General features: G+C 39.0%; 1 protein-coding gene across 1 annotated transcript in view; it reads left to right on the forward strand.

Annotated features, from left to right (window-relative positions):
* TCF20 (transcription factor 20 (AR1)) overlaps nt 1–12,298 on the forward strand; it is a 30,424-nt gene extending 18,126 nt beyond the window's left edge. The window contains exons 2-3 of the mRNA XM_010137890.1: nt 11,058–11,147; nt 12,266–12,298. Coding sequence (XP_010136192.1) covers nt 11,058–11,147; nt 12,266–12,298 — 123 coding nt within the window. The remainder of the gene's footprint in view (nt 1–11,057; nt 11,148–12,265) is intronic.
* Nucleotides 12,299–16,196: the final 3,898 nt, after the last annotated feature.

A 16,196-nucleotide genomic window follows, 5' to 3' on the forward strand; every position in this document is an offset into this window, starting at 1 on the left:
GGGGAGGGGGGGTGTGTGTAACTCTTCAAGTTAAATTTCATCACTAATTTCAAGGTTGTCACACTGTATAATCAATTTTTTAATTTTAGATATTAATTTTAGGCAATTGTTTTGGTTAGATTAGAAAATTTCCAATACCCACATTATAGGTACATAAAACTATTTTATGAGGTTTTAATGCAGTTTTAACTCCTACACTTAAATTTAATTATTCCTCCTTTGAAGTGTCACACATTATCATTGGGGAGAATAAGGATTCTTCAGTGATGCCACATGGTGCCATTCCTGTAAGCAGAAATCAGCAGAGGCAGTTCCTGGGGAACAGGAATTTTGAATATTTACCAATAAATTCAGTTTTTTGGACAAATAGCTTCAAGGGTAATGCCAAAAGAAGAATTTTCCATTTTGAGTGTCTGAAGCCGTCTAACAAAGACAGGTTCCCTACCTACTTACACTTCTGCTTCTGGGTTACAGCCTTCAGAAGACGGAGGAATAAGAAGTGAGGAGTGGGTATGCCTGTGTAGAATAAATGAAAAAACAAACCAAAATGCCTATATCCTTCAATTTCTGCCTCAGGTGAAAAAAAGATGGAAATTTCTCTTTGATCTTCCACAGTGCCTTTTTTCTAGTAGTCCATGGCTCACACCGGTCCTTTTAAATTTAGTACATATTGATATAGATTTATAAAAACTGAAGATGTGGCTTGCAGATAGATAATATTATTGCCTTTACCACGATTCAGCAGTGTTCTGAGCTGGAAAGATCGTTAGGTTTTTCCCTTTCGTATCTGGGGAGAACCACACAGCTCCTCAGTCCTTTGACAAAGGAAGTTCTTCCCATAGGAGCGCAACATTAAGTCTATCCTTTAAGGAAACTACTGACACTACCTCAGCTGCTTTGTAATATCCAGCTGGAATGCCATCCGGCCTTGGACTTGTGCTGCTATTTATATTTGCTGCTGCTTCTAAACTGCTGCTAGCTCATACGAAGCTTGCCTGTGTTGTGTGGCTCTGGCAGGCCTACTGATCCTAGATATTCTTGAGGAAATTCAGTCCAGAATTCATGAAAAGTAGCTCTTATTGTAACGGGCAGTTTCAGCAGCACATGTGTCGTTATAGTTGGTTGGGGTTTTTTTCCTGATGATTATTGAATAGTGAAATAACATATTCCTCTTTAACCCCATTCAGATTTTTGGTCAGCAGACATTATTTTACGTAGAGCACCTCCTCTCTATCCGGAGTCATTTCATCAGTGTGTGTTTCTAATTTGTTTAGTTTTCCTCAATTACAATTGATTGTTTATTGCTGTAGGTCATGAGCTCGTATCTTATTTTTTCCCTGAAACACTGATGTGTTACTTGGCGGTTTATCACTAAAGAGAGATGTAATTCGTAACTACATGTAGAGCCTACAGCTTGATATATCCTTGCTAGATAATTCTCACAGACTTTTGTCCTTCTGCAAGCATTGCAGCTTTACCTCTTGTCCTGGATTCATTTCACCTAATGTTGTTGCTCATCTTTGGCTGCTCTTCCTGGGTGGTAGCAACAGACACCAGTAACCTCAGGAATACTTGTGTGCACTTTGCTACTCCTTTATTGTGGCCTCGCTGCCAACTACTGCTTCAGCAGCCTTCTGGAAGAGCTATTGTCTTCTAGTCGTTCTCTCTTTACCAGTATTGTGTAGTATTTCTATTTGCTACTCTTTTTTCTAGAGAGACAAGTTGTTCATTCTCCAGTAAGATGAGCATTGTACCTTTTTTCTGTACCCTTACTTGCAGTGGAATGTGTTTTGACTGCACAATAGAAGCAGTTGTTCAGGCCTTAATTTAAGAATTGGTATTCTTATTATTGAGTATACTTTTCTCCCCTAAACTGTGATTTTTGCATATCTGCTTTTCTCACGTTCATCTACTAGCTTGCTCTTTTCTTATGGCTCAGACCTAAGTTACTCATTTTATCTGCCTTCATCCTGCATCTCTTCTTTCAGTTTCAAGAGCTTATGATCTACTTCCAATCAGTGCATCCTGATTTTATAATTTCCTAAATGAAGTCTCTCACTTTCAAAACCCTGCACGTTTACCTTTTGTTTTCCTTCACACATTTCTTCAAAGCCTGTCTTGTCTGGGATCGCTGCTGAACAGTTGGATGTGCTTGGCCTGCTGCTCTGGTGAACCCTGCCCAGTGCTGCTGGCTCAGTCTCACCAGTCCTATTTCAGCCCTTTGCATCCACTAGTGCTTTGCTTTGTATTACCAAAATGTCTTGCACAGTGGAGCTTTGTTTATGACGAGAGCTTGCACAGGTTATTACAGATAATGACAAAAGGTTTATTTCTGTCCAGTGTTACGAGTCTTCAAGTTCTTGGCAGGGGTGGATTTGTGCTGCACCCTTTTTCTTGTCTGGTTTAAGATCTTGTGAAAATCTTTTCTGTTTACAGCTCACCTTGCTCAAAAGCATTTCCTTATTTTCAGTCTTTACAAAGGTTTTGCTTCTATTGAATCCACTACCATTAATAACATAGTGATAGTGTCCTTAATGAACTAGACTTTTCTTTTAGTCAATACTAAGCATCATCTCCTTTTTCTTTGACTAGACAAAAACTGGTTCTGTCATGCAGTTTGCCTCTTTAAAACAAATTCCTTGCATTGAATTTATTGCATTTTCTTGTTTATCTCAGTTTTGGTTTTTGGGGGTGGTGAGTTGGGTGTTTTTTATGTCACTTCAGACACTGATATTCAAAGATACTGCTTTACAGAGGAGAGTCTTTGGTAATTATTTAGTTTATCCAAAAGCTCTTACCTTATAGTGGTGACATGGCTTTGTTTTAGGGCAACTGCATGTTTTATACTGTACTTGGTAGACCTTGTGCTAAATAGAAATTCACCACGTATTTGGATATTTCCTGTAATCAGTACCTGAGGTGGTCAGGAAAGAAATCTACTACTGGCAGAAAATCCAACTGAAGTAAATGCTCTCTCTTGCTGACTGTGCTATTCCCACAACTTTCTCTGTCCTTATCACATAATCACTGCTTGAAAATTTGAATTTCTTTTTCCTCTTTTAAGTCTGCTCTTCTATCTTTTAGACCTTTTCGTAACTAAATTGCACTTATTGTTGCACATTTAATTCCCCAAATGAATAACCAAGATAACATAAACTGTATAATTTTTTTTTCTGCTAGACTTGCATACTTTAGCAAATTCAAATCCCTGTACTTATAAGTGGTTGTCTGAAATGTGTGTCTCATTCAGTGTGACTCTTTGTCATCAAAGGAAACAAGATTTATGCATTTCTTGTCTTCCTGGACTTGATAGTCTAAGTATTATTTTAATATTCCTTTTAAAATATGAAATGGCTACAAAGGTGTGAGCTTAGCCTGCTTAATTTGAAATTAAACATGCTTTTTCATTACCATTTAAAGTTAACTATTTTTTGTTAATTTTGCTAAACCTGTTTTAGTTAACTGTCAGTTTACTTTTACTCTTGAAGTATTTAATCTCTGTTCTGGTTCAGTTATGCGTGGTCCTTACTTAATCTGGGTTTTTTTCCTCTTCCATTCTTTGAGTGGCAGGGAGGGTTCATCTTCCTCCATGAATTTCTCAGTCTTGTTTCCTGTATGTTCGTGCACATTTAAGACTTTGATCCCTCTGCCTAGTGAATGAAACACTTAGGCTTGTATGGAGTAGTAGAACAATGAGTTTATTGCTTAGATCAAATTTCAACCCTTTTATATAGAATTACAGTTTAGCTCAACCTTACTGTTACGAAGGCGACATGAAAGAATCTTAAAAACTTGTAGCCTAACAGTATAATTTCTGGGTGCCTACCTTCTTTTTAATAATCGTGTGTGTGTTTGTTCGTTATAAAATTTCAGGGTCAAATCTATTTGTCTTGTAGAACTGCCGTTCCAGGCAGGTGCAAAAGCATGCTTTGGTGTGGTGTCCTGTCTCCAACAATGGCAAGGAGCAGTTATCTTCAGAGATGTGCAGTAAACCAGGCTTCATGTCCAGGGTGCTCTTTGCATTTTTTCTCCCTCGTTTCACCAGTCACAGCTTTAGAGTAGTGTCTTTCACATCAGTGAAAGCAGTGGCACACCTATCTTTGATGAATTTGTCTAATCTGTTTTTCAACTCGCTTATGTTTTGGCCAGGGCAGCATTCTTTGCCAGTGACCTCTGTAGTTTAGTTATTTGTTGTGTGGAAAAGAAGGAGATTTATTTTAGATTTAAACCTGTTATTTGTTCTTCCTTCTTGGAAATGGCTAAGAATCATTCCTTTATACACACTGTATTTGATTTTGTAGATCTCAGTCCCCCTTCAGTTACCTCTTTTCCAAAATACTTGTCTTTTCTCATATGGAGAAATATTCATTGTTATCTCTGTGGTCTTTTTAGGGTTTTTTTTTTTTTCTGATCTGCTGTATTTCTTTATTAATAGGGTGACCAGAACCACACACAATGTTAAGATGTCAGGATACTACAAGAGTAACAGATAGATGTAATGAAGATTTAGGCTTCATTTTCGATTTCTTTTCCTAATAACTTAGTATGTTATGGCTGTCTCTTTTTGCAGTTGCAGGGACTGCATGATGTTTCTGTCCAGGGTAATTACTAATACCTTCCCATGAGTAGTAAATGCTAATTTAAAGTCTGTCATCATGTAAATGCATAGGTGAAAATATTTTCCCCATGTGTATCACTTTGCACTTTACAACATAAATTTTCATCTCCATTTTGCCATATAGTTATGCAGGATTGTGAGCTGCATTTGCAGCTCTACACCGTCGGTTTGAGATCCCACTCCTGGAAACATTCAAGGTCAGGTTGGATGGGGCTCTGAGCAACCTGCTCTAGTTGATGTCCCTGCTCACTGCAGGGAGGTAGGACTAGATAATCTTTGGAAGGTCCTTTCCAACCCAAAGCATTCTGTGATCCTAATTTTACAAACTTCTCAAGTTTTCACACCTTTTTGTTCACCCACCTTTACAAAAGTCTTTGTAAGTACAGTTGAATAGCTTAAGTGTCTGTGTAGGACCTTAGAAATTTTTGCTGGCAAACCATTCCTTGTCAAAACTACCCATTTATTTCTTGTTACTTTCTCTTTTTCCTTTAAATTGAGGGAAATAGAATGCTCTGTTCTTCATTTCAAGTGTTTCTGTTGTACTTTAATCGAGTTTGTGTGTTGAATAGGATTTTCCATTTTTAAGACATTTTTCAGTTCTTGTATTCTGTTTTTTTTTCCATGCCATCCATTTTGAGCTGCAGCTTCCCTTTGTGTTTCAGCAGCCTGTGCAGCACTGCAGTTCTGACTTTTCACTGTTTCCTAATGCAGCTTTATTAGTATAGCATCTTCCAGATCAGTGATTTGTTTGTTTACTGAAATCTTGGAACCTAAATTTGTCCTTAGTTTCTTGACTTAAAGATAAACTGCCCAATTTTACTTCAATGGCTATCGTCCTTTTTTTATTACTTGATTTACTTGCCTTTTTAATAATGCAAGTTTAAAGAATTTCTGTCATCTTAATTCTGGGGTTCATTTTTCTGATATTCTGTGCCTGAGATTTGGAAAACTTAAAATTGTGCGGTATCTGCACATAAGAATGAAAGTGCTGATTTCCTCTCCTATTTCCCAAAAATGTCTGCCCACCCTACTCTCTTTTTATCTCAATTCCTTTTTGCAGCAATCTTCCAACATCACTTACACCTTTCTCCTATAGCAAACAGTACAAATATATTTTTAGTTTTCCTCGTAGCTTGTTGGAGCAAATTGTCTCTCTGCATCCCACTTTACAGGAAGGAGAATGTGGATGCCTGCTGCTTCTGTTGCCCTTTCTCCTGGATATTAAATCTGAGCCTCTGCCTAGCCTGCCAACTGTTTAATCAGAAATAGTCAGAAGGCCCTCCTTCCTAATATTGCAGCTGACTCTGAATCCTCATTATCTTACATCTGCATTTGTGCAGTGCAATTATACAGAAGCAATTATTTTCCTAAAAGCTTATGATTTAAATAGGCAAAGGAGAAGAGTATGAAAAATGCATGTAACATGTAAAGTGAAGACTTGTACCTGTATAATTAATGCCATATATATTTTAATTTTTGCTTGCTTTTCCTTTTTATTAACATCCAGTTGTTGCTTTCTGGTTTGTTTTGTTTATGCATTTTTAACACTGGTATGCAATGAGGGGAAAAACAAGAAGATACCTATAAGCGAAGCAAAGGAAAAAGAAAGAGACCAGAGAGCATAGGAAAAACTGGTGCTTGGAAGAGAGGAAGTTAGAATGAAGCCTGAGTCTAGGGCACAGGTGAGCAAACTGAAAGAAGCAACCAAACAGCAAGAAAAACTCTGTGGATTCTAGACAGGAGCAAATGTGATATAGTTGCATGTGTTGTGAATGTCCTTGCGTAAACTGCTTTGGTAATTGTTCCGTAAGACAGACAGTGGAGGAATCATCTGAAAATGCCTTATGTTAATGTTAGGCAGAAGCAATTAATTTCTGCTTTCAAGCAACTGCTGCCTCCAGGAATATGTTGAAAGGGCTAGTGTGGCGGCTCCCATCCTCCCACCAGCAAAACCCTGCCCACTGTGGTTTTCCAGTACTGCTAGACAAAGACATTATCTCTGTCAGTGCAGAGCCAGAGAGAAGAGCGAAGATGTGTGTTTTACTTGAGGAGCTCATGGCATTTCTTTTCACAACCCTAAAAGAGAGGTTGAGCTCAGGACTTGTGTTAACACCTGTGTGGAGCTGGGTAAAAATCTGAGAGGCAAAAAAACCCCCCAAACAACAGCCCTTTTAATTACACTTAGGGCAGTGTGCTCTCAGAGTTTACTCTTGTACTAATGAAGGAAGAAAAATTGCAGGGAAAAAACCACCTTAAAGCAAAAGAAATAGCTAGGGGATGGTTTAGTATTTTGAATGAATCAGACTAGCTCTGCTGCCGCTGTGGTAGCTGTCCCCCCACTGTTCACACTTCCAGGTTGGGTGTTACTTCATTTTGGTAGACAGAGAATGATGAGCTGTAGGGAGGAAGAAATGGGCTGCTAATAGCGTGGAGAGGTAAAAGACAATGTATCTGGCTTTAATACTATTGATAATTTAGTTCAAGGGATGGAGTATCTTGTCTAAATGGCACTTTTCAGTCTCTCCAGCCTATTCTAAGTGAGATATATGTGCCTTGTGGCCAGAGATGAATTGTGGAGATAGGACCTCTGAATCAATCTTAGATGTGTGGTCTTTTTTTTTTTCCCGACTTTTTTTTTTTTTTTAATTTAAGCCAGGAATTGATTAGATGCCTGGCAATGATCACTATCCATTGGCACCTCCCATTGGGAGCACACTCCAAGTACCAGCCTTCAGCTTTTTCAAACAGGGGAGGTTAAGCAGGCTGCTTACTGAGCAAAAGGAATTTCTTTTCCCTTGAGAGCTTGAGTGCTGTTTCCCTGGCTAAGAACGCTATAATTCCTTTACAAGTGACAAGCGGGCTGCTACCATCTGCTGGTAAATGTCTGCAGGATGGTGGAGTTCGGGTGAAAATTTGCTCATGGACCAAAGAGAGCAATTAGTGGCCATGAAGGCGAATTCACACATTTCCTGTATGATGGTCCCTGATTTTTTGTATGTTTGTTTTAGAATGTGTGCTAATTGTAGTGAACATCTTTTATTTTCTCTTTGTTTTGAAACGTAAATACATAAGATAAGGGTTCTAACCAGAGCTACAAAAAGTACCAGCAGGAACTATACATTTCTTTATCTTTTAAGACACAGCAGTGATGTTTTGCAAAAGAAGACTGAGACCATCCAGAAGATTTTTAATCACTTTATTCTGTCTTTTTAGAAACACCTGGATATGTTTGGCAACCACGGGCATGGTAGTCTTTTTCAAAGGTGAAGTGATAGATTCATAAGTTGTTTTAGAACCATACAGCTTTGTAGGGTGTCTGCTTTGTTCAGTCACTGTGGTGTGTCAAGGAAGAACTCGAAAGAAAAGAGTGGTTATTGTGTATGTGGTTCCCCAGCTTCCCCTGAAAGAAGCAGATGGTTGGGGGTCCCAGGAGGTAGGAGAAATGGGGCCATTAGACTGTCAGTGGCTTGTGAAAAGCAGAAGCATCTGCCAGGATGGAGACTTGTTCAGCAGCAGGGGAGCCAGCAGCAGCAGACGATCTCTGCCTTGAGCAGTCAATGGTATAGGAGTCCACGGGGGAATTGCTGTTGTGGGCGTAGCTACAGGTAACCTTGGTAATAATCTAGTTGATCTGGCAGAATAAAAAAAGAGGAAATCAAGGCTTGATGCTCATGCTCTGGCATCTTAACTGCCCACTTTGCCTGTCTAATCAGTTCTAACTACAAGCGATTTGAAAGTACTCCATACCCATTCTCTGCTGGGCGCTACAGGCACACTTAAAATTCGTCAGAATGCCTGTCGTGTTTCTGTTGCAAGTTTCAGAATAGCAAGATGAACCACACTAGATGCAGCAAAGAATCAGTTCAAAGACTAAATTAACATCTGGAAAAGTATCAGAAATTTTGCTAGGGGTTCGTCTTGTTTTTAGTTGTATCACACAGCACACTCTTTTAAGACATGCCTTTTTTAGTGTTAAGAAATATTTTACACAGCTGCAGTTTAATCTCTGCTGCTGTAGTTCTTACGCTCCTGTTGACTGCTCTGTACAGGACACACTGTTCCAGGGAAGAATGGCCTCTTCTGTTTCAACAGTGTGATGGTACTTCAAAGGCGAGATAAAGTAGGGGGGACAGAATGCCTCTGAGGAACAAAACTAGAAATTCATATCTGCGTTCAAAAAGAATACTCAATTTGGGTTCTGGCCTGTTAGAATAATTAATCTCAGTCAGCCACATCTAAAAGCAAGAATAAAGCATGCAGGTAAAGAGCGCTGGTTCAGGACTCCTCAAGCTGCATTTTGTGAATACTTGGCATAGGTGAATCTGGGACTATTGCCAGTACATAATATTCTTCTAGGGCTGACTTTGTAGCCAGGAAAAGACATTTTCTATACGTGAAACTTGGTTTTACTCCCATGAGAGAGTGAATTACATCGCACTTTGGCTAGAGGTCTGTACGTTTTGGTGTTCATTTAAATATTGGTTTAGATTTATTTTTATCTTTGGAAACTAGCATTCATGTTCTGACAGGCAAAAAAAAAATAACCTGCTTGAGTGTCTCTTTCTAGGCCTCAGGGACACTTTACTTCATAAATACTGCAATAGTTTGTCATGATACACATTCACTGCTTAGAAGGTACACACAATTTAATAGGGAGCACTGAAGATCAGGCTCGGAATGCTTTGGCGTAGCAGAAAAGAGAAGGCAGCATTCAGGGCTGCAGTTGTAGACATTACAAGAACTGACATCTCACAAGCTTTTTTGTTAGTTGCATCTAGTTGGGATTTGAAGAAGGCCACCTGGTTTATGGCTGGAGCTAGTTTTGCTTTCATCCTAATTCAGTCATTTAAATACAAACTACAGTCATCTCCACAGAGCACAGAACAATAGGAAGAACAATAACTGTCAGGTATTCCCAGGTCTTTTTGAAATACTGTAATCAAAACCCCATGTACTTTGCAGAGTAAGGAACTTCACTGTGGCTGTTACCTTTGTCCACCTCTACTCTGCAGACCTCTACTGCAACATGTATCAGGGATGTGAAGGAGTGTGGTCTGGCCGATGTGGCCATCTTGGCATATGAGCCTCTCGGCACGATAAAAAACCCCGTGTTTTTGTCCCGTGCCAAGTGCACTGCTGGCTGGAGCACATCTGTTCTGTGTGCTGTACAGGTGTAGCTTGCTGACAGTGTTAATAGCGGACATGTTGTTTGACACTAACTTTTCCAATAGGAAAAGAGTTTTTAGACCATGTCGTCATCTCTCCATGTGCAGTCTGTGACCAAAGGCAACTTCTCATAGCCTGAATTCAAGGTGAATTGTACCGCTTATATAAGGCTTTATTTTGGGGTTGATTGTGTTTATCAGCAAAACCAAAATTCCTCTGTTTCTTAAGTTTGGCTCAAAAGTTACTGCAGGTGATGTTTTATTTCCTGGCAGTAAGTCTATTTTGTGGTTTAATTTTTAAGTAGTAGCAGTCTCTTAGCCTTTGGTGGATGCTACCAGATGTGACTTGTTTTCTTTTTAGATGGAAAAAATGTCAACCTGTCAGAAATCAGCTTTCATCAGAATCTTAAATTAGTTAATGAAAATCACTTGCTGTGTACATTCAAGAAAGAAAACTGCTGTCTGAATGAGATGCACTATAGGCCCACTTCTTTAGGTCATTCCTTAAGTCATTCAGGATGAAGTAAATGAGCGAGTGGCTTTCATTCTGCTGCATTCACATCTGTCTGATAATATGGTTAAATACATCCCTGACCATTTGAGGTAATAGGATTTAAGTAATGAAAATTGAGTGTGGTCACTAGATGAGTCTTAACTATGAAAATAAATGTATGACCATCCTTGTAGCACTCCAAGCATTTCTTCTGGAGATGTGCCATTTCTGTGATGGTGAGGTATTTTCCCTTGGTGACATCATCTCCTGCTCCAGATAAACCTTTCTTGATCACCTGGTTAAAAAATGTTCAATTTGGCCTTGATCATGTTGGACTGATAGTGGTAATGAAAATGATGTAATCAAATTACTTTTACACTAATGGCAGCTTCTAAATCGTTCTTTATCATGCTAATTCTCATTTTAAAGCTGCTGCAGATTCAGAAAAGCTCTTTTCCTCCAATTTTTAACACTGATGTCATTGTCAGGCACTGAAACATGGGCCATTGAAATGGATCTGAGAAATGTTTCAAGTTCTTCCTGAATGCTTGGTTTGAACATTTGGTATCTCTTGCCTGATTAGCACAGCTGAAAAGTTTCTTGTTTGAAAGAGCTTATGTTGTTGCCTATTCAAAAGGCCTTTATTTGTATGATGTGGAAAGATTCAGTCTAACACTTGAGAAATTTGTGCTGAAATGTGGTTGGTGGCATTACCGGGAAAATAGAGATATTTGGAAAGGTGATTGCAGTCTTCATTGCCATTTCTTGGTTTCCCTTTCAGAAATGTTCCCATTGCCAGGAACCGGGAGCCACCTTAGGCTGCTACAACAAAGGCTGCTCCTTCCGATACCATTATCCATGTGCCATCGATGCAGGTAAGAACAAATGACATGCTAACTGTATTTCATGTTTACACATATGACACTAAATAATTCCAAGGTACTTTACAAATTTTTTCTCTTTTTTTCACCTACTATGGAGATACAGTAATATAAGTGGTATGAAATGACATCAGATGAACAGCATACAATAACATGCTGGGACAAGACAGAACTTGTAATGAAAAAGAATCTACCTGAAAGTGCAGAAAAAGTGTGCATTTGGGGAATGCAGCTACAGTGACTGAAATTCGGCTGAAATATGAGAACTGACCACTCTTTTCTTGAAAATTAGAAACCCTCTGTTAAAACGGAACAAGTGACCAGAAGGGTGTTTCCTTTTTCAGGGTTGCACTCTTATGGATAGTCATAGTAATGATTTCAAAGGTAAAGTGTTTGTAGAATCATCAGTACCACTTGCAGCACAACCTTCCTTCTCCCTCTTCGGGAGCGTTTCAGCCAGTTTCTTCAGTAGGTCAAATTTTTGTCATTAGACAAGATAATGGCTTGAATGGTCTTATCCCCAGCTATGAGCCTGGGGTTGTGAGTTGGCGTTTTGTGTACGATAATGAAAGTTTTTCATGGAGATAAAAAACTTCATTCTTGGGTTAAGTCTCAGCTCAGAATGAGTCATGTCCCCGTCTCCCAGTTCTCTAACTCACTTCTGTCATACAAAATCTGATAACAAGCAGGTGAGGATTCAAGATCACAACTCTTGACTGGCAAATAATTGCAAGCTTTCTGTTTGTTATTCTGCTTACACAGCAGCCCACTTGTTCCACCATCTATTTTTATGCTGTTTTTCAAATGTTGCAGTATTTGAAGTAGGTATGCTCATTTCTGAACGACTGCACTGCGCCTCTCACTGTGAAATCCCACCCTATTGGAACACTGGATTTTATTCTAATAGAAATGGTTTTAATGACATTAATGTTGCAGTGGAATACTATGAATACCACAGTAGTGTGGATGAAGAATCCTTGCTTTTAATTAAATAAGGTGTTAAAGGAATACTTTCAGGTTGCAAAAATCACATGCTCAAAAAATTGCTGGAAATAAGGGTGTCTATGTACATTTAATTTTGGTCTCGTATGAATGTATCTTTTAAGAGAGTAATTGCCTAATTAAACGTTTTTCTTTGTAATGCTCTACCTCAGCCTGTAGGATGGAAGGGTACTCATCTATTCATGAACATACGTTGTCCTCACTGATACTGTATTTTATTTACTGCATATGATTCCCTCTCAGTTCTGAAAGTAGAACTGCGACATTTTCTGCGATTATCGTCTCTGTTATGCCTAAGAGTTTCATGAACGTTAACAAACTTTTTTTTACAGTACATTTAAGAGACAGAATTATCAGATTTGCATTCATACTGTATTTAGTAATTTTTCTGGTTTGTGACCTGCCATTTTCAATACCATGAAAAAACAAAATAAATTAGTATGTTCCAAATAGTTTGGGGTGCTTAATCTGAATTCTTGGGTTACTAGATAGAGTATGTAGCATTTTCTGTATTCTAAATGTAGATGTCAAAATTAAGATGTTGTCCTTTTTCTTCAGATATACCTTCCTCATTAACTCTATTCCAGCAAATGTGGTAGGATCCTCCAGATGACAAATACAGTGAACAGTCAGGACTGATTCCCAAGAGCAGTTCTGTGTCATGCATGAAAGAGGCAGTGACCTGTACAAAAACTAGAATATAACCCTACTATTTAGTCCATGTTAAGTGTAATATAATGTGTCTACCGTATAATAAATACAAGTGGGCTACGTTAAATTTGGGTTTTCCTTGCTTTTGTCTTGACTTTACAACCTTTGAGGTTTTTTTAGAATAGCTTTTTGTGTTCAAGTTTTAAGACTATGCTTACTTTTCTTTTAATTTTGTTATGAGACATCACTGTCATGTGGCCATCTGCCAGAGGGCACTCAAAGCTAATTTGCCTCCCTTGAGTAATACAGCAGTAATAAATTGCAAAAGCTGCAAGGAGATGGGACACTTGGTCTGTGAGTTTCAGAACCGAATAATAGGAGAGGAGTTGGTAAGACTGGTGAATTTCTGGTTTCAATCCAGGAAGAGTAAAATGTCATGAGAACAAAAACTTCTCTTTGTTTCTTTATATGTTTTCCTTTCTGTTTCTTCCTCTTTGGTCTATACGTGTCTGGTATGTTCTCCACTTTGGCTCTTCATAGCAGCCACAGGCTCTTTATCTAGTTTGTCTCGGGTTCCTCTTCTCAAATTTCTTATTCCAGTCTGTAAGATCCAATTCTTCCTACTCCTTTCTAACTTTGTCTAGTTTTCTAGTTGTCATTCTGGCTTCCTCCTCTCTGCTCTTACATCCCCTCCTCCTCTCCTTTCTTCCTTCTAGCTCTATTTTTCCTCTCTGGGCTTCTTACTCCCATTTGGTTCTCCTCACTTAGCTCCTTGTCACACTTAGTGCTGCTAGTCTCCATTTGTTTTTGTATATTGTCCTTGATCTGTTTCACCTTTCTGTGCCTTATCCCACTAAATCTTAGTCTCCAGTCTTTTGGCTGAATCAATCCTGATTCAGTCTTGGCCTCCTGCTGGCACTCATCCTTAATTCCCTGCTCCTAACTTCTACTACCATTGGTCTCCTTGTCCTGTTAGCCTCCACTCTTTCTTCAGTTCCAGATTACTGAGAAAGGCAATGTTTTCACCTCTGCTGCCTTTTGACTAGTGCTTCCCATTTTGCAGTTTTGAAATCATCACCTCTTTCCTTCAGGCTGCCCAAGCCTTAGAAATGTCCCCTGACAGCTTCAGTGCTTTTGGGTCTGCTGCCTAAATCTGAGGCTAGATGTTCAGTTACAGGAAAGACCTGCTCACCCCCAAACAAAAGTATATTGGGTGGAATTTTCAGAGGACCTAGCTACTAAAATCTAGGAAGCCTCTCCTGAGGATGTGCAGATTAAAATCCTCATGCCTCCTTTCAAAGAGTTATACCTGCTGGCTTTTGTGGTAAGCTGGCATAATTTAGCTAAAATTCAGGTTCTACTGAAAATCAGGTTGTGTTGGAGGCTTTCAGAGAAAATTTGCTGGGATATTTAAAATGAGCAGAAGAGCCTCTTTCCAATAAAGAGTTTTAAGGAAATTGTTAGGCTGCTTTAGCTGAAGTTTTAAACCAAAACAAATAAAAGAGCCCGGCTTGAAGTAGATTCTCAGCGTTAAAAATTTCAGCCTGATGGTATGACAGTAAAAGACCTTGTTTGCAGTTGTTTTTACGTGTGGGTGTAATCAGGCTGGCTTAATCTATAGGTGCTCTTTTAATAAATCTGTATAAAAGAAATAAACAAGCTATATGGAACAGGACTTTATTTTCATTTATTACCAAGCAGAAAATGTAGGCTTCTTTAAGAAGCAAATCAGCTTCTTTTCTCTTCCCTCAGCCTGCTGTCTGCCTATAAACCCTTTTTATTGGTTATGCAGTGCTGCTGTCTTTCCTGTAGTGAATCAGAAACAGATATTTCTCAAGTAGTAGTTTCATTTGAAGTTGACCATCCTGCTTTGGAGGATGGTGCCACCTTACTTTATTGAAGATAGATCAGTTCTGAATCCTCAGACGGTTGTGTTGATGTTTACAAGGGTTGTCAGGCATTTGGAATATGTATGACTGGTTTTGTACCTTTAAAAAACGGCCAAACAAAAAAAAAACCCAGAAAACACTTGCTGGAGCTCTTTGGGGTTTTGTTTTTTTTTTTTAGGGTATGTTGAGTCATAAATGTTTGGTGTTTGACTGAGTTACGGTAGCATCCCTGGAAGTGACCATGCCTTAGCTGAGATGTGGTATGCCTGTCGTGCTCCTAGGCAGTTGCACTGTGAGCTGAAGCATGTTTTTTACCTAAGCATTGGTGTGGGTTAGGCCTTAGTGCCCTCTCAGTTACTGTGCCTCATCTGAAAGGCAGTACATTTTTGGTGACTGGAGGGCAGAGCATCTCAAAACAGCTTCGGTTACTTCTAGTGCGACTGGGCTCTGGCTTCTGTGCTGATGGTCGGTTTCCAGTCCTACCCTGGTGAGGAGCCAGGTTTTGCACTGCTATTGCTAATTGGCTGCTATGCAAGGCACGTGGCTTCATAAGCTGCCAGTTGGTACATATGGATGCTTTTATATAGCCTAATTCAGCCTTTCTTTTAATCTCCTTTCATAGAAAGTAATCTTTGTCAGTATAGGGTGCAAGAGAGCTGAACTCCTCTTATCTGTTTGCATAAAAATCAAGATCAGTAGTGCCACTTAAGTAATTTATATATAGAAATGACTGTGGTTACCATTGTCTGTGTTTGGCTTTCATTTGTCCAAATTTATGAAGAGCCTCTGATGTCTCATAACTTAGTCCTAGGGATGTCTCCATGGAAACGGGATCTTTGTTTTCTGAAATTTCGTATCCTCTCCCTCTGCTTGTTCCTCCCCACCTGGAGTCAGATCCTGATTATTGTCCCCACAACGTGTATTGTAGGCAGTTTCACATACAAAAGATTTTTTTGACTGTAAATTAGGAAAAGGCTACCAGCAAAATAAAATCAGTTTTCAGAGAACAGAAATCCTGTGTCTTCGCAAGTACTGCTCAAGATGAGTAACAGGCAGAACATAGAAGGTGACGCAAAGTGTGTAGCTTACAGAAGAATAATTGCTTCTATTAAAAATATTTTTAAGGTTTCCCCTGACCACTTTATGAAGAAGAATCTGTACAAACAAGGCCAAAGTCTCGGTTCTTTTTCTCTTTCTGCCACAATGAGCTGATCATAGCTATATGTCCTGGTGACTTCATGATGAATTGTAATCTGTAATATAAGATTCTTGGAACCACTAACTGAAATCCAGGCCAGCTTTGTAATGATGAACAATTTTTGCCTTATTGGTATTCAGCTGATTTTCTACAGTGAGCTGATGAAATTTTTCATAGTCATCTTTAATAGAAACAAAAAAATTGGTAGTAATTGGATCTGCTGTTAGTATTTGCAACAAAAATGCCAACCTTAGTAAGAAATCGAGCCCCTGTTGTTAAGGGTCGAGGGACCGATATAC

Source organism: Buceros rhinoceros, unplaced genomic scaffold (assembly GCF_000710305.1).
Source record: "Buceros rhinoceros silvestris isolate BGI_N320 unplaced genomic scaffold, ASM71030v1 scaffold2426, whole genome shotgun sequence".
Lineage (NCBI taxonomy): Eukaryota > Metazoa > Chordata > Aves > Bucerotiformes > Bucerotidae > Buceros > Buceros rhinoceros.